Below are 21,842 nucleotides of genomic sequence, written 5' to 3' on the forward strand. Positions count from 1 at the left end.
CACTTTCAGATGCCCAGAAAGCTACTAATGACACATTTAAAACAGTTCATGTGACTACAGTGGTTCAACATTGATGTTATGAAGCGACGGGAATACTTTTTGTGCGCCAAAAAAACCAAAATAACGACTTTATCCAACAATATCTAGTGATGGGCAATTTCAAAACACGGCTTCATGAAGCTTCAAAGCTTTTGTTGTGAATCAGTGGTTCAGTGCGTGTATTAAACTGCCAAAGTCACGCCCCCCAGTGGTGAACTATTGAAATTTCAAAGCACTTGTGACGTTAACGAAGCCTCGTTTACTGAAATCACGTGACTTTCACGCTCCGAACCACTGATTCGAAACAAAAGATTCGTAAAGCTTCGAAGGCTTCATTAAAAATAAGGTGTTGCATAGAAACCCACCTGATAGCCGGCGAGTAGTTTGCTCCTCCAGTGCGCCTGTGGCATGTCGTGAATTGAGAGGCGGAGGTTGTGGTAGCTGTCTTTGAAGAGCAGGACGTGAGGCTCGTCAATCAGTCGACCTCCCAGCTGTCTTTCCATCTGCATCACCTCCTGTGGAGCAACACAGCACAGTACAGTCGGTCAGGCCACGGCCCTCATAACCCCGTTCCGTTCCCCATTCGCTCCTTTAATGTCACGCCAAGGTCAAGGCAACTCTGGCAAATGCACTCCAAATCCAAGGGTGCTGCGGTAATGAAGGTCTGGGCTGAGCTATTCGTCAAGCGCTCATTGTTCGTGCATCAAAGATTCACTTAATTTCATTTCTGCAGCTGTGCCAGGAGAAATTTGTACTCACACGTCTAATGTTTTCGTCTCAGTGGGGTTGGTATGGCAAGGCCATTTGTTGCCATCAGAACGGCCATCTGGAATTAGGTAATAATATCCGCGCACATCCTGGCTGATCTATCAATTCTTTTTCAGGGCACATCTCTCATGCTAAAGCAGTGCGCAGAGCAGAGGTCTCCGAAAGCCGAAAGACTCCTATCAAAGACCTCTGCTTGCACAGAGGAACTACGGCTCAAACGGTATGATGAATTGGACGCCGAGGTTAGAGGACTGGCAGACCTTCCCAATCAGGACGGCAATCTTTCATAACATGCAAACTTGCTAACAAAACAACAGCACAAAGGTAAGGACTAAAGGAAAACGAAGCAGGTGAAGCGTTCCTGAGAAGCGAGCTGCGGTGTGTATAAAAGAAAGCTACTTGAGCGAACAGACAACAAATGGAGGAGAGAGATGGGGGGTGCAGTAATTACCATATGTTTGATTCTTTTCTGTGTGAATGTGGATGCACATGAATTGTGTTTGAGAGCGCTTCTAATTAAGATGGAGAATCTCAGTGATTTTTATCTGCACATGGACGATTCAATTTTCTGCACTCTTTACCAAGTATCGGCAGGCCCAGTTTCAATTAAAACGGTATAGAACCTGTTAATTATTCATTTGCAGTACTTGCTGTACAAGTACCATATTATCTGCTTAAAGGCACAATGTGTAAGATTTTTGGATTAAAATATCAACAGTGTTATATATTTTGTTGACTTGTGTACTTACATTATCCCAAATGTTTCCAAGGATGTTTTCATCCAGAGAAAAAAGCAATTTTAACAAGGACACAGACTTTGTCTGTGAGTCCCCTATCAATGACATCAACCACCGTTACCCTCGATTTCTGGTTTTATTTTGTAGAAACCATGGAAACACCAAAGACACTTTAAACATATGTGTTTTATTAGACAGGTGAGCAACTGTTTGGATAAATTCATCGACAGAAAACTAATTATTGCGTCCAGGCGTTATCAAGCTACGCCTTTGTTTTGAATAAGCGACCTCTAGTGGCAGAAAATTACATATTGTGCCTTTAACTACAGTTTCAAATTTGAGCTTCCCACTGTCAAGTCAGTCTATGTATCTATGTATGTAGTCAAACCAAGAATTAATTCAGACACCTTGAACATTTCATTCATTAATACAGTTTATTCACTATAGTTTAAAAAATGGTAATAAAATATGACAAGATCGCAGAGTTAAAGGTGTTACGTAACAGTCGGGGTATACGCCCCCAATATTTGCATATGCCAGCCCACGGTCCCAACATTATCATTATGAAAGGCATTAGACAAGGGCAAAACGTCTGGATGTGCACAGCTGAATCATCAGACTAGGTAAGCAAGCAAGAACAACAGCGAAAAATGGCAGATGGAGCAATAATAACTGACATGATTCATGATATCATGATATTTTTAGTGATATTTGTAAATTGTCTTTCTAAATGTTTCGTTAGCATGTTGCTAATGTACTGTTAAATGTGGTTAAAGTTACCATCGTTTCTTACTGTATTCACGGAGACAAGACTGTCGTTCTTTTCATTTTTTAAACACTTGCAGTCTGTATAATTCATAAACACAACTTCATTCTTTATAAATCTCTCCAACAGTGTGTAATGTTTGTTTTAGCCACGCAGCATAGCCTCAAACTCATTCAGAATCAATGTAAACAATATAACAGTATAAAATACTCACATAATCCGACGCACGCATGCCGCATGCATGACAAACACTTTGTAAAGATCCATTTTGAGGGTTATATTAGCTGTGTAAACTTTGTTACGGCACTGTTTAAGGCAAGCGCGAGCTCTGTGGGTGGAGAGCACGGGATTTAAAGGGGCCACAGCATAAATCGGCGCGTTTATAATGATGCCCCAAAATAGGCAGTTAAAAAAATTAATAAAAAAAAAAAATCTATGGGGTATTTTGAGCTGAAACTTCACAGACACATTCAGGGGACACCTTAGACTTATATTACATCTTTTAAAGACATAATCTAGGGAACCTTTAAACTGTCAGAAAACAATTAATCTTAATTATGTCAGATAACACTTAAGCAGAACATGGTCAGGTCAAAGTGTCTGAATAATTTTTGGTTCCAAATTTTTATGAAGAATTTGTGGGTATAATATGTCACAGTTTACTTTATTTTGCTATCCTCACTTACATAAATGAACTATAGTGTCCTGCACCCACTAGTAAAAATATATCAAAAATAATTTTTGGTTTGACTGCATGCATGCATCTATGTATGTATGTATGTATGTATCTATTTATCTTATAATATAATATGTAATTATGATTTCACTCATGTTTGCTTGTCACAGTGTATTATGTCTTTCTTTAGAATTTGGCCAGAACAAAGTATCTTAATATGCCGAATATCTAAAACTAAAAATTCTAGACATGAGCTTTGTCTCCTGTCCCAGCACAAAACACCCTTTTATCTTTTTACAGACCACAAGTGGCTTCATGGGAGATAATGAAAGTAGTTTCAACCATTTTTACTATCAGAGTCGGAAAGTAAAGCTACATTCTCTCTATTAGCACAGTAAAGATAGAGATGTCGTCATCTTTCATGGTTATTCGGCCCAGCCACAGAGGTGAATTTTAAGAGCACCGAAAAGGTTAGAGGTCAATGTTTATATCATTCCATTAGGGTGTATGTCAGTCAATGGCACTAAGTGCACTAGAATCTGAAGAGGAAAATAATCTCTCCACAACAAAAGACACTTTATTTAGACAACAAGAATCTAATTTTATGTTCTTGTCTTAAACACAATCATGGGCAGAAATTAGCATTGCAAATTGCCACTTGCAGACTCTGATCCTGATTCTGACCTATCAGCACTTCTAGCTGTCGAGTAATGGGAGACACCAAAGAGCTTGCCAATTATCCCATTATAAAAAAAAAAAATCTAAGATCATGCATACCAATGCAGACACAGTCCAGCCTGTCCACCCTACGTATTTTAACAAGGCCAGCTCAAAATGATGAGCAGAAGCATGTCAGTCTTGGCCCGCCGCTGCCGCATCCCAGCCAAGAACTGAGCTTGCCATTTGTGTGTTTGCTTTTAACATATGTCTCAGGCTGAGTGAATACTGGCCTTGTTTACACCCCATTGTCTTGTTAATAAATTGTTACAGAATTTCATTAAAGCAATCCAAAATTTTTTCCTTTCCTTTCCTTCAATGCAAAAAGCACTTGACTGCATAGAATGTGCAAAAGTTAAGTATACCCTTACAAAAACGTACCTTAGAAATAATATACCATAGATATTTGTAGTTAAGTAAAAATTGGCAACAAAAAGTAGTTAAGATTAGAGATAATGGTAATAAAAATTATGATAATAACAATTTCTATATAAATAATATATTTACATATAGTTTTTTTATATATTACTATTTATATTTATCGTTTTACTTAAATTGTAACATGATTTCAAGTTAAAATATAAATTCATTTATTTGAATGAATGAATGAATGAATGAATGAATGAATGAATCAATCAATCAATCAATCAATCAATCAATCAATCAATCAATCAATCAATCAATCAACCAACCAACCAACCAACCAACCAACCAACCAACCAACCAGACTGACCAAAGACATTGGAATTTAAAGTCCCCTTGCACAAAAATAACTACTAAATAGTTTTTGGTCATGTCTTTTCTTGCCTGGGGCACCAAGAGAGCCAGAAATGCCACTTGTCCCCTTTAGCTTGACATCCCTCACAAGAACTTCAGTAACCATTCTGGCAGAAGCTGGTCACCATAGTAGTTTTTAGTAAGGCCTCTTTTAAAGTACATGGGGGAGGGAGACAAAGTAAAGTTCTCATGGACAAAGACAAGATGGTGATGACTTAGCCATACAAAATACTTTAGAATAAAAGGATTCCTTATTTTTGACAGTGACTTTAGATGGAAAAAAGAAATCTAGGATGAAGACCACCCTCTGACTTTTACTTACTCACTGAGAGCCGGAGCAAGAGAGGGTGAAAAAGAGAGAGAGGGTGAAAAAGAGAGTGAGGGAGTGATACAATAAAAAAAAAAAAAAAAAAAAGGAATGGAATGGAATGGAGAGGAGACAGAGGCAGCTTAACACTGGTGTCTTCGGGTCAGAAGAGTGGTAAGCTTTAGAGAGACAGATAACAGGATTACGGGAAGCATGGCCACAGTCCTCGCGAACCCACAAACCCTTCATCCTCGCAGGCCTGGACAGCTCCTGTGGTGTGCTGAGCCGGGGCTCTGACGGACTAGTGCTGCACTCCATTTGGGAATACAACAGACTCTTATATAGTTTATCTCCCCTAGCTGTCTTTGACAGAAGGAGGTTAGATGCTCAGCCACAACTCACACGCTACAAACGCTCCTCCGCCAAACACACACAGGCAAAACATTTAAAAGCAATTCAAGCAAAAGGGCAATGTGTTTACAAAGTTCACGGTAACCCAAACTTCCATTAAGATAAAACACTTAATGCCAACTCTCAGAAGACTTAACCACAGTGGTCAAAAGTTCATTTTTTTTTGTTGTTGCTCTTTGCCTAGGGTGTTCTGTATAGTTGCTAGGGTGTTGCTCTATGGTTGCTACGATGATCTGCTGTTGTGTGGTTATAAAGGTGAATGTGAGGTCAAAAGTTAATACTTTAAAGGTGCCCTAGAACTTTTTTTTTAAAAGATGTAATATAAGTCTAAGGTGTCCCCTGAATGTGTCTATGAAGTTTCAGCTCAAAATACCCCATAGATTTTTTTTAATTAATTTTTTTAACTGCCTATTTTGGGGCATAATTAGAAATGAGCCGATTTAGGGTGTGTGGCCCTTTAATTCTCGTGCTCCACGCCCCAAGAGCTCGCGCTTGCCTTAAACAACATAAAAAAAGTTCAAACAGCTAATATAACCCTCAAAATGGATCTTTACAAAGTGTTCGTCATGCAGCATGTCTAATCGCGTAAGTACAGTGTTTATTTTGATGTTTACATTGATTCTGAATGAGTTTGAGGCTATGTTCCGTGGCTAACGGCTAATGCTACACTGTTGGAGAGATTTATAAAGAATGAAGTTGTGTTTATGAATTATACAGACTGCAAGTGTTTAAAAATGAAAATAGCGACGGCTCGTCTCCGTGAATACAGTAAGAAACGATGGTAACTTTAACCACATTTAACAGTACATTAGCAACATGCTAACGAAACATTGAGAAAGACAATTTACAAATATCACTAAAAATATCATGTTATCATGAATCATGTCAGATTCATGCCTTTTTCGCTGTTGTTCTTGCTTGCTTACCTAGTCTGTTGATTCATCTGTGCACATCCAGACGTTCTGCCCTTGTCTAATGCCTTTCATCCAGACGTTAATACTGGCTGCCCTTGTGTAATGCCTCAATCATGAGCTGGTATATGCAAATATTGGGGGCGTACACCCCGACTGTTACGTAACAGTCGGTTTTATGTTGAGATTCGCCTGTTCTTCAGAGGTCTTTTAAACAAATGAGATTTATATAAGGAGGAGGAAACAATGGAGTTTGAGACTCACTGTATGTCATTTCCATGTACTGAACTCTTGTTATTTAACTATGCCGAGGTAAATTCAATTTTTGAATCTAGGGCACCTTTAATACTTTGGTTTGTTCAAACCCAAAACCTTTAGTATGAGCAATGACGCTTGCCTTAGCATGCACACTAATAAATTCCTGCAAGTGAATCTAATAAAAAGCTATTAAACATGAATGCAGAGTGTGGTCTATCCATTTTGTCCCCATTGGCTTGCCAGTAATACGGTACAAGAAATAACCATCATACCATATAAAATTAAAATGAGCACGCCATAAATTAACAACCACTGAGACAAGTTTGTTACGCAACATCTTAAATCAGTGAACTGCATAAAAAGGCTTTGATTTTAATGACAGCATATATCCGCCATAATAGAAGATTTCTTACAGTTTTTAACAACTTAATCTCAACTGTCTCACAGAGCATAAAGATATGATAGCATAACAAAGTGACTGACATTGACTAATTTCCGCCTGGTGTCTTCCACGACTTCTCAGCCGTGAGAAAACAGACCTTGCACTTTCTGAGCTGATGAGCAAGTCAGAAAAGTCAGAAAAGAGATCTGAATGATGGAGGCAAACATTTCACAAATGTAAATCATCCAGACATATGTCTGTGAGTTTTTTCCAGCTGGTGATGAGGTTATTTTTCTCTTTCTCTCTCTGTCTCTCTCTCCCTCCCTCCCAACCAACACCTCAAATATTTCCTCTCTTGCCTCCTCGCTCTGATTAAAAACTAAAAATGCGAGTGATGTGCGAGATGCTTTCCAAACAAGCATGCCAGAGAGATGAATTTGACAAATCAGAGCAACAGTAAGTAACATACAAGCTTTCTTTCGTCTCGTTCTCTCGCATTGTCGGGTAATGAAGCCGACTGTCTCGTTAAATGTTACGTCAGTGATCAAAGCCGTGCACCATTTTTGGTAGCATGAATGCACGCACATATGCGCAAATTATGCTCAGACGTTACACGAAAGGTCAAATATGAGAACGCTCACTCTCCCTCTCTCTCTCTATTTGTTTCTAGCCCAGTCAGCAGATAATTAAAAAAAAAACCCCGAGACGTGGCTCCACAGACATTTGGCTACTTGTCTAAAAGGTCTGAAGGGAGAAGAGAATATCACACGGGTCTTGATTAAATGTGAACAACATTTGGAAAGAGGCACCAAAGGTCATCGCTCATCCATCTCTGAAACAAGAGGATATTTTACAATCCACTGCCTAGTGACAAGCCAGATAAACCAGTGAACCCGAAACATTCCTCTGCCGGTGCTTCAAACTTAATTCGCAACATGTTGATGCTAGCGCACTATAATCTGGATCTTTATACTCTTTCTGCAGTGGCTGCATACCAGTTGTGATTTGTTGAAAGGTCAAGTGCTATAGTGAAATCACTTTAATAATGAAAGGGTTAGAGCCATGGTGTAGTGGTTTCTTTCTTAGCCTGGCCTAATAAGGTCAGGTTTACATTTGGAGGTCAATAATTAACCACATCAGTGGAAGTGTCTCTGACAGGTCCTGTAGTAGAACTTTCGGAGGGTCGACTATGACATGTCCAGCTACGGTAAAACCAGCAGTGGAGGCAGTTCTGTAATGGACCATTGTACATTAAATATTAATCTAATTGGTCCCATAAGACTCACAAACATATTGGAAGCATCTCTGCTGAAATGTCACTGACTCCCAAAATGTCATACTTGTGATTAAAGACAATGACATTTTTTTAATGTGGTTTAATTAGGAGATTAAAGATTGCTGTTGTTTTAGGCACAAGCAAAACTCTGCCTGACTGAGAAAGAAAGAGTGAATAGTGAAGAAATAGTTTGTTAGAGAAAGGAAAATGTATTTGTATAGAACGACAATTTCTTAGCCGAATGGAAGAGTGACAACCATCAAAAACAGTGGTATCTTATTCATTGGAGGCACATTACTGAGTTTCAAAGTAATGAAGTAGCCCAGCAGCAATCAAAATACAATTAATATTCACCCAAGATGATGGTGGAGAAAGAGACACGCACACACAAAAAACAATGCATCTCTGTCATGACCGACTCTTCTAATGCTATGCTAATTCCGAAATCCTCTTCTGTTATCAGCAACGATTAGCATAATAATTCCATCACAATAAATCAGCCTCACATCTTTGAAGGAAAGTCAATCAGGGACTCAGATGTGCTTCTCAGGGGGTACAGCACCTGTTAGACCACAAACATACAGAGGTGTGAAGAGTACCTGAAAACCATACTTGAGTAAAAGTACAGATACCTTACAGTGAAAATGACCCCATTACAAGTTACAAGTCACCAATTCCAAAACAACTTGAGTAAAAATCTTACCCCCCGTTTCACAGACAAGGCAACTTGTACTGACATTTCTTAAAATATGTCGGTGCCATTGTTTTGTCTCAAGATGCACACCAGTAATGTTTTTTTTTTTTTTTTTCGTAGCGTACGTTTAAATATCCTAATTGAACTAAGGAATGATCCTGGCATAGACTAAGCCCTGTCTGTGAAACAGGGCCTTAGAGTATCTGATTTTAACAGAACTTAAATACTAAATTTAGGCTCAAAGATGCACTAGTCTTCAATACCTAAGAGACATGCCAGTGAAACACAAGAAAGAGTTGATTTGTGAGAAGTGCAATCATATTTATTTTCTATTCAAAATAAAACCAAACACCTCAAAACTGCAACAAATCAAGGTCGACACAGCCTCTTAAACGTCTATAGAAAAACAATTCTCAGTTAAGCTCAAGTGCTCAAAAAGAGCATGAGTAAATCAATATCTTTCAAAAAAGCTCTCTTCAATATAATAGATAAATAAAATAATGTTAAGTAAAATGAAAAAGTCAAAGCCTTTTTGCACTGAAAGTCTCATCTACGGCTGTCCTCATCTCATATATAAAACACTAGTGATTCACAACTACTTGCTATTGCATTCACATTCACGTAAAGTAGCCTTGTTGACAAGTTTCTGTGAGTGAGGGCAAAACACGCAAGTACTTGCAGTGCCCTGTAGATGGCTTATTTTGTAGCAGAAATAAACTGCTGCAGAAAAAGTTAGGTGCCATGCAAAATTACTCATTACAAATGTATTGAAGTAAAGAATTGTAGTCAAGTAAAGAGTAAAAGTTGCTAATATCTTTGATATATTTGATGTAGTAAAACTACAGAGTAGCCAAAATGATACTAAAGTACAGTAACTAATTACATTTACTCAAATACTTTATACCTCTGCAAATATACTCTACAAGAGTACACAAATGCTTGGCCAATGCATTGCAAGATTGTAAGCACATTGCTTTACATGTATTCTTGCATCAATGTGGCGGTTAAAAACCCTCAGTGATAACAGCAGTTGACGTGAAAGAGAAAACTGGACGTAGACCTTTTACGTTAATTTTTACGCTTGTTTAAAGGTGCCGAAGAACATGTTTTCAAAAGATGTAATATAAGTCTTAAGTGTCCCCTGAATATGTCTGTGAAGTTTCAGCTCAAAATTAAAAAAAAAATTATGGGGTATTATTTTTTTTTAACTGCCTATCATTATAAATGCGCCGATTCAGGGTACGCTGCCCCTTTAAATCTCGTGCTCCACTCCCCAAGAGCTCGCGCTTGCCTTAAACACCATAAACAAAGTTCACACAGCTAGTATAACCCTCAAAATTTACTAAGTGTTCGTCATGCAACATGTCTAATCGCGTAAGTATAGTATTTATTTGGATGTTTACATTTGATGAATGAGTTTGATAGTGCTCCGTAGCTAAAGCTAACATTACACACTGTTGGAGAGATTTATAAAGAATGAAGTTGTGTTTATGAATTATACAGACTGCAAGTGTTTAAAAAATGAAAATAACGACAGTCTTGTCTCCGTGAATACAGTAAGAAACGATGGTAACTTTAACCACATTTAACAGTACATTAGCAACATGCTAACGAAACATTTAGAAAGACAATTTACAAACATGATATCATGGATCATGTCAGTTATTATTGCTCCATCTGCCATTTTTCGCTGTTGTCCTTGCTTGCTTACCTAGTTTGATGATTCAGCTGTGCACATACAGACGTTAATACTAGCTGCCCTTGTGTAATACATTGAACATGGGCTGGCATATGCAAATATTGGGGGCGTACACCCCGACTTTTATGTGACGTTGTCTATCCCTGGACTAAAGTAACAGACATTTTTACAAAATTTAAAAATGTATATTTCAAGGTTTAATATGAAGTGTTTGCATTCACATACTTGCATAGAGTATGCATCCGACCTTAGGAACAAAAATCTTCTCTCTTTTCATACCGAGATAAGCATTGTGATGTCGACTCCCCGCTAAACCTCCCTGTAAAAAACTGCCTGTCCTATGAGGAAATTGAGGCTTACCACAACGGTCTGTGCATTTGAGGGGAGTGAAAAATGCAAATGGGGTGGATTCATGGAAAGCAGCTCAACACGAGAGCATTGCATGACTGAGTCCGTTCACGTATAAAGGTTCCCCTGGAGTGGCCCACTCCTGATCAAAGGCAAGGTTAGTATGAAAGGAGGTCATGGGTTGAAAAAAGCATATATATTAGCAGCTTAACACCATGGCTATAGATAAAAGCACATCACACATCCTCACCTGCAATCGTTAAACAACAGCAACTTCTTTTGAAATAAAATAATAATAATAAATAAATAAAAAGGGCTTTTCTTGGGGGGGACAAATCACCACTTCAACACTTCACTTTAAAATGACAGAACAGTGAGCATTCTTGTGGACCCTTTGGAGAGAATTGGAGAGGAGGTGCTCACATCCATCATGGGCTGGAGCACTTCTCATCTCTGCATGGCTAAGAGCTCATTTTAAACAAACCTGGCAAATTCCTGGCATCTCTTTCGCAATCTCTTTCCCCTGTCAGCCCACCCTAGCGGGACCCAGCGGGCAGCTTTGGGTAGCGCAGGTCATTCTTTCTGGCAGGCTCTCAGAGGCTGGAGTGGGCAGAGCAGGGAACAGGCTCTCTTACTTTGACAGTGAGAGTGGAGCGGAGCTCAGGGGCCACGACCAGAGAGTCTCTCCTTTTCATTTACTAATTAAGCATGCAAATGAAATCTTAACAGTCTGCTCAGACGTGCTCCTCGAGGGAGGCTGCTTTGGCATTAGCTCTTGATTATTCCTGATCTGTTAAGAGGGGAAGCAAAAAAGCAAAAAAAAAAATTGAAAGCCAAAAGGAACTCAAACAATTTGACTGTGCTGATGAAAAGAAAAAGATATATGTATGTATGTATGTATATATCAGCCTGGTCTCATTGTTAATACGTAGATATGAATACGTAACTTTCAAAGGCATAAAACGTAAATTTTTGTATGTTTGGATAGGTGCTGAAACATAGAATATTGACGTATTGGCAGCATTTAAACGTAGCATTATTACGCTTTCACAGCGAAAAAACAAAATATTTACGAATCTTTCATGTCATAAAGGTATAATTTCCCTTTTATCATTTTATAGATAAATGTAAGATCCCTAAACCCCATTCCAAACCTAAACATACCCATTTTGTACAGAATATTAAAAGAATAAAACATAATTTGTAGAAAAATGGCATTGTTAGTAACAACATAGCATTTAAAACTATATTTTGAGCCGCAAAAATGTCAAAAGTAGTACCAAAAGTAGTTCAAATGATGATGAGTAGCAGTCCTTTTTCGCGGTTATAGTTTAAAGGGTAGAGAGCAGAATTTAAGTGATTAATCCATGAAAATGTGAATCCGGCTTGTGTCCGTGAAGGCGTGTAGTCATTTCAAACATCAATCCGCTAAAACATGGCATTTCGCAATCTGTGACGAAGCAGGTAAGAGAGCCAATGAGCGCAACGCTTCTCGAACAAATAAAATTTATGTGACTTGTGAATTTATGTTGTGTTTTGGTTTAACGTTATCTCACGGTTGTACTGTCAGTCGCTGCATAGGAGAAAACGCATTTTGTGTCTCACAGCAAATAACTAAATATTACAAAATGGTTAAACAATTACAGAAATGTTATTCATTTTAAGGTTTTAAAATGTAGTCCTCCGAAACAAGTTTGCCGCACAAGTCACAAACAGAAATTTGAATTACCCCCAACAGAGGTGGTGACAATAAAGATTGAACAATACAAGCCAAATGTATGTCATAGAAAATCCCCCATCATGCAGGAGACAAAGGAAAACAATTCAACATACTGTACTGCTGCTGAGCCATTGGAACCGTGTGTATGCTAGTTATGTGTGCCTGGCCCTTTATTTTTATGATTGGTCTTTATATGCTTGGTCTTGGTGGACTAGATACCAGCAAGACATCTTTGGTCAACCAACAATCAAAGAGATTCACTCAGCAATGAAAATTCTCTCATTTACTCACCATCAAATTGTATTGTACATGTATGACTTTCTTCCACAGAAAACAAAACATTTTAAAACTGTTTTCATGCTCGTTTCCATGAATTTACAACATGAGGGTGAGCAAATTAGGTGAACTATGCTGATATAAGTTGGTACTTTCGTCAGGGTACAAGTGGACTGTGATTAAGAGACAGAAGACCAAATTATAGGTAAACAATAACATTTACATAATGGTATGTGTAACACATGCTGGCAAAATGAGTCACAATGAGCAAATTTTCAAAAATTAGTTATTGTTATTCCCATTCTCTATTAAAAAAAACCTTCAAAATGGTGTAGGATTTGTTGGAATCTGACAAAAAAAAAAAATGACTGAGCTACACCTGTTTGAAGTCGATAGAGTCAGCAAAGTCAATTTTGAGAAAAATCGAGTTCAAGTTTTCTGAAGGTTCTGAAACAAAAACAACATTTTTCATGGTCAAAGGATAGGTACTCCTCTCAAATAAAGATACTTTTAGATGCTTATTTGCTATTTGGATCATTGGGATCACTAGACGAGGGCTTAATGAACTCATTTTTGTAAAAACCTCAATTTTGACCAAAATTGACATTTTACACTTGTTTTGCCTGTATTTGAAATGAGCCCATACGCATTCCGACCCATTTTGCCAGCGCGGGTCACATATTTTGAATTCACCTTTAGTAGGTCCTGTGTGTCGTCCATGCAGTAGATGCGGATGTTGTACTCCAGCGTGGAGCAGTAGGCGGGACCAAAGAGCAGCAGTTTTAGGCGTTTAGCAGCAGCCATGCTGAGGGACTCCCCGACCAGAGCAAAACGGCCCAGCTGCTCAGTAAACACCCGGCACGTCTCCGCCTCCAGCTGGCAGTAGTACGGCTCCGACACCACTTCCTCACCCAGCTGAAGTACATCCTGATGAGCCAATGAGAAAATGACATGGGGATCAGAGGAGAGGGCAGAGAGTAACTGTGTCAGTGAAGTTATTGGAGAGATGGTCAACTCCTGCCCTGAAGATGTTCGGTGTCAGATTTTAGATACAACGAAGTGACTTGGGTGAGCAGAAACTGAAAGATCTGCATAATGAACTGTGTTCTGTGCTCTAATGAGACACTAATAGCAGGAGTTCATTGTGAATCTTCACACATGGTAGTGCCCACTAAGAGATCAGAGCTTCCTTTTTTTTTTTTTTTTTTTTTTCTACAGCTCAAATTTACTTCTCATGTGAAAAGTCAAATACAGCAAAAGGAGCAATTAAAACAAACAAACAAACTTTATGTATTTATTTCACCATTCTGCTTTGTAAAGATAACTACATATATATCCATACATATATATATATATATATATATATATATATATATATATATATATATATATATATATATATATATATATATATATATATATATATATTCAGTATTTGGTGCTCAAGAAATATTTCCTATTATCATCAATGTTGAAATCATTTGTACTGTTAATATTTTAGTGGAAACCAAGATTTTTTGGGGGGGGATTTAAGAAAGTTTAAAAGAACAGCATTTATTTGAAATAATTATATTAAGTTATGAAATCTTTTGAAATCAAAGTTATGAAAACATTTATAACATTATCAATAAATGTATGTCAGTTTTGATCAATTAAACGCACCCCTGGTGAATAATGTCTTTAAAAAAAGAAAGAAAAAATCTTAAATACATAGGGGAAAGTGGGGTGAGTTGTGCCAGTTTTTACTCAAAGTGACTTTAAAGTGAGGCCATGGCAGTAATGCCTTCAACTTAAGAATGTACATATATTTCAGGATGTGGTGCATCCCTGAGAACAATAACTTTTGATCTGAAATAAATTGTTTCAGAAATATAGCTTTTGGGAAAAAAGTGGTCTTGTGGCACAACTTGCCCCTGGTGCGGGGTAAGTTGTGCCTTTGGGAAGAATACGTTGGGGTAAATTGTGCCAGTCATTTCTGAAGTAAAACAGAACATTTTAATGTTTTGAACTGTAATGCTATATGAAAGCAAGACAAATTCAATACAAAATTACTCATTTAAGGTTTATTTAGATATTGTCACCCTATTAAACTGTTGGAATAAGTCATATTTTGTAGTTGTTGGGAAAACACAAAAAATTTAAATACACAATATATGATATCTGTGAATCATTTCAGGCAAAAAGGCCTTGGCAATAGATGCAATAGATATAAGTATACACCGCGTTCCAAATTATTATGCAAGTGACATATCAGTAAGATTTCAATAGAATAAACATTCAGATTTTAGTTTTTCTAAGAAAATGTTTGTTTGTTTATCCATGTCTTTTTTAGATAACTGGTATCAATCTCAGACAAAATAATTTGCCAGGTCTATGGAAATCCTACTTAGAGGTTGTTCCACATTATTAAGCAAGCCACAGTTCTCATGCAATACGGAGAGGAAGAAAGATCTTTCTGAAGATGAAAATACCTGTTTGCTGCTCAACACTGGCTTTTTTTATAGCCACCCTTTTAATACACTTAATTTTTTTTGACAGGAACTTTCATTAATAAGCCTTTATCTGACCGAGTTCTGCTGTGCTCTAAATCACTCACAAATCTTATGATAATTTGATCATCTCCATTCAGTTATCACACAATATTAGTTGTTTTCATGCCTTTTGCACAACATGGGTGATGGGTTTTGGTCTAAAATCAAGAATGTCACATAGTTTAACTGCTAAAATGTAAGAGTACAATGTACAATTAAAATTAATAATATGTTGAAAATAATCATAAGTGGGGGTCACTGGCACAACTTAACCCAGGCCCTTTGGCACAAATCACCCCGGACCCACAAGTTTGAAATGCTAGCATGATCTAACAGTTAAGAGCTAACATCATGCTAACTGTATAGACTCATTGTATAGCCTGCTAAAGCAAGAAAACATGTGTGAAATGTTTTCAAACTTGTCTATAATTGTTCAGACACTACAATCAAAAAACCTTGATCATAGAAATTTTACTTTGAAGGGAACTAAACAGTTTGAGTTAAAATGTGCTTTCCTCTCATGCCATGTGTCTCTCTTCTTTCGAGGATGAGTAAAATGGATGACTTTTCAAAATGATGTGGTCACATGACCAATTTCTTCTATGGTTTTCCAGAAACAATGGGTGGAACTACTTCCCCTCTGGCACAAATCACCCCACTCTCCCCTATGTGACCCTGGACCACAAAACCAGTCATAAGTTGCACAGGTCTATTTGTAGCAATAACCCAGCACATTGTATGGGTCAAAATTATTGATTTTTCTTTTATGCCAAAAAAAGATTTATTTTTGTGAGGTGATATGCATTGCTAAGGACTTCATTTGGACAACTTTAAAGGCAATTTTCTTAATATTATCTTTTTTTTTTTTTGCACCCTCGTTTTTTTCCGTAAGTAGAATAGGGAAGGCGTAGGACATACAGCGTAAGCTTTTTGAAGAATGCAGAAAGCGGAAGCACATGCAAGGCCATAATATGTGTTTATAAAGCATATACAAGCATATCGTTTAAAGCTCTTTGAAGCTGCACTGAAACTGTAATTTTGACCTTCAACCGTCTGGAGGCCATTGAAGTCCACTATATGGAGAATAATCCTGGAATGTTTTCATCAAAAACCTTAATTTCTTTTCAACTGAGGAAAGAAAGACATGAACATGGGGATGAGTAAATTATCAGGAAAATGTTATTTAAAAGTGGACTAATCCTTTAAGATACGTATATATTACTTCATCCTTTGCCAAAACCTACTTCATTTTGCACCCCATTGTTTTGTGTTAATCAATTAGTGACTTTGACAGTTTGAGCTGTTTCTCTACTAATAACCAGGAGAATAAACTAATTAACAGGTTGCAATGCACAATATGGAGCTCATCAGGGCTTGGCAAGACAATTCCTTTAATTGGAGGTACGAATCCTGACTGACATCAGAGATTATTCAAGTGTGCCTTTTATAGACTAATACAGAGAAAAATGTATTAAAATCCAGAGAAAAAAGGCATTCTGTCAGAAAACGTGACTCTGGCAAAGGCCAACATTATTGTGAGGGAACATGCCGTTTTCTCACAGACTCTGGTCAGATACAATCACATAATAGCTCCCCAGAGTGGCTTTAATTAGAGAAAAGGCAAGTGGGATATGTGGCGACAGAACCTTTTGCAGGAAGCTCATCAGGAAGATTCCTCACACACCGGCTCTCTCTTTTTCTCTCGCTCACACCATTATCTAATCAAATACAGAGAGGCGGCCCTACTGTCATGCACCTCTGGATCCAGGCCAGGAAATTACATCCAGCAATCAATAAAATAAGCCACTATCTTCATCAGTGAAATTAGTATTGGCACAAGCCGTTTTCCATTTGACCACAATGAAGTCTAATTTTTTTTTTCCATTATAATTTTTTTTTCTTTTTCAAACGACTCTGGGAAAAAAAAAAAAAAAAAAAAATCATCCTGCGGTTCGATAACGACACGGACTATATTTCATTCTCTTCTGCTCGCATTTTGCTGATCTGCGTCCTCTGGAGAAATTAATTGCTGCGAGTCTGTCTGCCAAGGCTCCTTCCAGGACAAACTTCCCTGTGTTTTTTTTCCCTCTTTTGTCTGCTGTACCTGGCCAAGAACGGCGACCTGCCGCCGATGGGCTATATTTGGGGCAGGGGATGATTAAAAGTGCTGCTCTACCCTCTATCTAAGACAGGCCTATTCATTCTACTGCCGCCCCATTGCTGCCACACCAAGGAGCCTGAATAATTTATGCACAGTATCAAACATGAAAGAAGACCTTCACTCTCTTCCTCCGCCCTTCCTTCCTAGGTTCCTCCTCTTCCTCGTCTCTGTGCCTGATGCGTCTCGCAGCGACCCGGCGCGGTTCAGTGCAGATTTGGAAAAGCCATCAGGCATAATGAAGGACTCACCCCCGGCTCAGTTTAAAGGTGGGTGCTGATGACCATGGGATGCAATGAGGAAAAGATCCATACAATTAAATGGAGATTAAATGTGAAGGTATGAGAGAGAGGTGAAATGAGGAGTACGCTGATGGAGACACTTCAGAGCTTTATTGTCTGAGAGGCTATTTGAAATGATTATGACGATACAGACCATTTGCCCCCATAAGATATTCAATTCAGTAGCAGAATGATGAGAGAAAAAGAGATGGGAAAGGGCAAGAAAGGTGAACGTAAGCATGAATTCCTCCTACATACAGTTCAACACTTATTAAATTGAGGCACTATCTTATAGAACAGAATCTTTATTTATCGCCACGCTAATGATGCATGGAGCTGATGGAATTTGTTCTCGTAACTTCACATGGTGTCGCCATGTGGGGTTGGTTTCACTGGAGAAACTTGTACGCAAGTGGGTAAATCTCACAAACATGTCAAATGTATTTTTCAGCATCCCCTGCATATTAAAAGAAATGTAACTATATTTTGCATATTTTTTTTTTTTACCCCCAAGTACATTTTCTTTCCCCAAGTACATTTCTACATTTCAGATTTTTAATAATTTATATTCATATATAATGAGATATATATAAAATTTAAAGGATTAGTTCACTTTAAAATACACCAAGCTTTACTCACCCTCAAGCCATCCTAGGTGTATATGACATTCTTCTTTCTGATGAACACAACTGGAGTTATATTATTAAGTATCCTGATGCATCCAAGCTTTATAATGGCAGTGAATTGGACCAACCAGTATGAAGCTGAAGAAAGTACCTCGAACCAAAGCAAAACCTACTTCACACGGCTCCGGGGGGTTAATGAAGGCCTTCTGAAGCATAGCGATGCGTTTGTGTAAGAAAAGTATTCAAAGTAAAATATCGAACTTTTCAACTGTTCAAAACGCTTAGGCGACATCCTACACCTTCCACATTCAAATTACGAAAAAAGTAAGTTGAATATGGAAGGCGGTGTGGTGGAAACTAGTTATTTTACTTTATAACTTGTTAAATATGGATAAACGCATCGCTTCACTTCAGAAGGCCTTTATTAAACCCCCGGAGCCATGTGGAGTATGTTTATGATGGATGGATGCACCTTCTTGAGCTTCATACACGTTGGTCCCATTCACTGCCATTATAAAGCTTGGATGCGTCAGGAAATTTATTAATATAACTCCGACTGTGTTCATCAGAAAGACGAAAGTCATATACACCTAGGATGGCTTGAGGGTGAGTAAACCATGGGGTAATTTTCATTTTAAAGTGAACTAATCCTTTAATTAATTTTCAAAATATATCTAAAAAAAAGTATATAAATATAATAATTTAATTAATAAATTAATTAAATTATATTATATTATATAAGAATATATTACATAAGAATTATAATGAGATTTTTCTCACACTATGGAAATGGCAATTGAGAGGGAAAATTAGCTTTCAAACCTGCATTCTTTCAGTTATCAGCCAGATCTTTACCACTAAGCTAAACATAAATGCACACAAACGCAAACGAACACTGACCTCCCACGTTCCCTCATATGACTGCTTCTTGAGACGGATGGCCCAGTTCTCCAGGCACGCATCAGAGCAATGGTCCATGCTGAGGATGACTGGCCGGGTGAGCACCACACCGGGCGGGCCGCAGCTCACCACGGGGCTCAGCAACGTCTGACACCCAGCCAGGGGCAATCTAGAGGGAGGCAGAGGGGGAGAACACGGTCAGGATTCAACCAAAGGGATCTGGATGGATGGCCAATGTCAAGCACAGAGCAGACCCTTTAATAAGACAGGCTTCCACTATTAATCAGGGCTCTGGTGCTCTGATCTGACTTTTCACACTCTGCATTCAAGCCCAGTAGGGAAGCTGTTCGTGAACACAGTATGAATGCATGAGTAAAAAATAGCCAGACCGTTACCTGGTGCTTCGCTCCGACAGGAAAATCTAAAACAGGAGAACATTTCCCTCGGTGCCTCGGACCAAGGCTCATTTGCATGTAACAGACAAGGCACACATCACATACACACAAGCTTTTGATATCTCAAGCTAGCATTAGTCTTAAATCTGAGCGGCTCTCTCACACACACAATCATACATGCCAGAATGTGGAGATTGACTTCAATTATATTTGACGCTCTGTGCCGAGCCTTTTAAAAATCTGATTCAAACTGTGCATTCTTTCTTCGTGAGGCAGATCCTCAGATTGTTTCCAGGGACCTACCTCATGTCTTCCTTCTTCTGAATGGTGAGATAAATCTCATAAATCTTCCCTCTGGGAATGGCCTCTGGCGGGATGAGCAGGCTGATTCCTAATGTAAATAGGAACAAAAGAGACAAAGTAGGCTCATTTGTTCAATCTGAACACAGCTTTTGTCACAGCTCACAGTGGGCCTTTATGTGACAAAAGAAAATGTGGTTAACGCTGTTACAAATCCACACTGAAAGGGCAAAGATGTCATCTACCAGGTGTACCTTCAAAAACTCTTTCACTTTCTGTCCTGGAGATGAGTACAGGGACAGGAAGTGCCTACAGCTGGGTTATGTCTATGAAATTAAAAGCATAACGTGCAGTTTTAGAGATTGATTGATTGATTGATTCACAAACAACCAAACAAATCAAATCAAAATCAATCAATCAATCAATCAATCAATCAATCAATCAATCAATCAATCAATCAATCAATCAATCAATCAATCAATCAATCAATCAATCAAATCAACCAACTCTGGAAATTGTGACAGAATGAAACTCAACTAAAATAAAAAATGACTAAAATATTATTATACACTATTATAAATCTTTCTGCATCTGAACAGATTATTATGGTGTCAAAAAAAAATATTACTATTGCTCAAAATTTGGGTTAGTGATTTGAACAAACCCCTATCCCTAAATATTAATTAGAAATAAAATAAAATAAAATAAAATAAAATGAATGCTGCTGTACTATGTTTATAATTACTTCAGTGCTTGGTTACTTAATTACTTGGTGACCGCTGGCATGCAATTGTACTGCCTTCATTCTCAAAACCACAGAGGATAACGGCATCTAAAGTTGGACATTATATTTTGAAGGACAATGGGTCACATTCACTAAGTATGTATACGCACAAGTTCACAAACAAATTATAATTCAAAAAAACATTTGTACTAAAACTTGCGTAAGAGGTCTGTAATCTGGGTCTGTATAAAAGGTGTTTATTGCCTTTCAACTGGTTTTGAGAATAGCAGACTTGGCATTGCTGGAGGATTTGGCGAGAGCGCCATATGTTTTACGGGAGTGATGAAAGTCTAAAGGAAAGGTTGTGCGGAAAGCCCATATATGAAGATACTAAATGTTGGAGATGTTTATGCAAATGACTAATCTTGCGCTCGTGGGTCGCTCATTTACAATAATCCAAATTCACTAACATTAAAACGAGATTAAGAACAAATTCATGTGCGTACGCACATGTTGTGAATTAGGTGGATATTTTTCATGAGAAGTTCTCCTGTGTACAAATACAAAATAATCCACACAATTATTAGTGAACGAGACCCAATGTTCTTAGCCGAGGGAACCCTGGTTATTTCATTTCCACTGCCTCGTGAGCTGTCTCTTTGACCGCGAGTGATTCATAATGTGACAGCCTGATGAACCCTCTGTCTGTGATTAAGGAGACTAATTGGTTTGAATATACTCTGGTGGTGTCCTTGGAGTGGATAGAGTTGCAGGCACTATGAATGTGCACGTTGCATATCGGCTTACAGTGCCACGGCTGACAATGAAGCCACTGGCTCGGCTCGCAGAATATGCAGTGAGGTATCCTTCAAAAAAAAGAAATGGAAAATAAAACAAGACATTGTCCAATTACAGCCGTTTCTGTCGAAAAACGAAAATGGTCGTCATTGTCATAACACAATCATTAGTGTATAAATGGAAGCACGTCTTTGCCCGCTCTGCCTTGTTGCTTGAAAAACGTCTTTAGAAGATGTTTGCATTCGCTCGTGCCCCGATTTACATAAAACTGCTTGGATTACCGTGTAATTGGATCACTTCACCCTTCCATTTTAGGCCATGTCGGTATAATAACATTGCAGTTAACAAAGCTACAGTGTTCTTTCAC

At 38.1% G+C, this 21,842-nt stretch overlaps 1 protein-coding gene across 4 annotated transcripts in view; it reads right to left on the reverse strand.

Annotated features, from left to right (window-relative positions):
• Positions 1-21,842, reverse strand: part of unc5a (unc-5 netrin receptor A) — a 263,498-nt gene that overhangs the window by 9,202 nt on the left and 232,454 nt on the right. For all 4 annotated transcript variants that reach the window (XM_048176234.1, XM_048176232.1, XM_048176231.1 and 1 more), the window contains 4 exons: positions 19,957-20,044; positions 19,259-19,427; positions 13,456-13,689; positions 405-554 (listed from right to left, as the gene is read on the reverse strand). In XM_048176234.1, the coding sequence (XP_048032191.1) occupies positions 405-554; positions 13,456-13,689; positions 19,259-19,427; positions 19,957-20,044 (641 nt within the window). The remainder of the gene's footprint in view (positions 1-404; positions 555-13,455; positions 13,690-19,258; positions 19,428-19,956; positions 20,045-21,842) is intronic.

This window comes from Megalobrama amblycephala, linkage group LG23 (genome assembly GCF_018812025.1).
Source record: "Megalobrama amblycephala isolate DHTTF-2021 linkage group LG23, ASM1881202v1, whole genome shotgun sequence".
In the NCBI taxonomy this organism is placed as follows: domain Eukaryota; kingdom Metazoa; phylum Chordata; class Actinopteri; order Cypriniformes; family Xenocyprididae; genus Megalobrama; species Megalobrama amblycephala.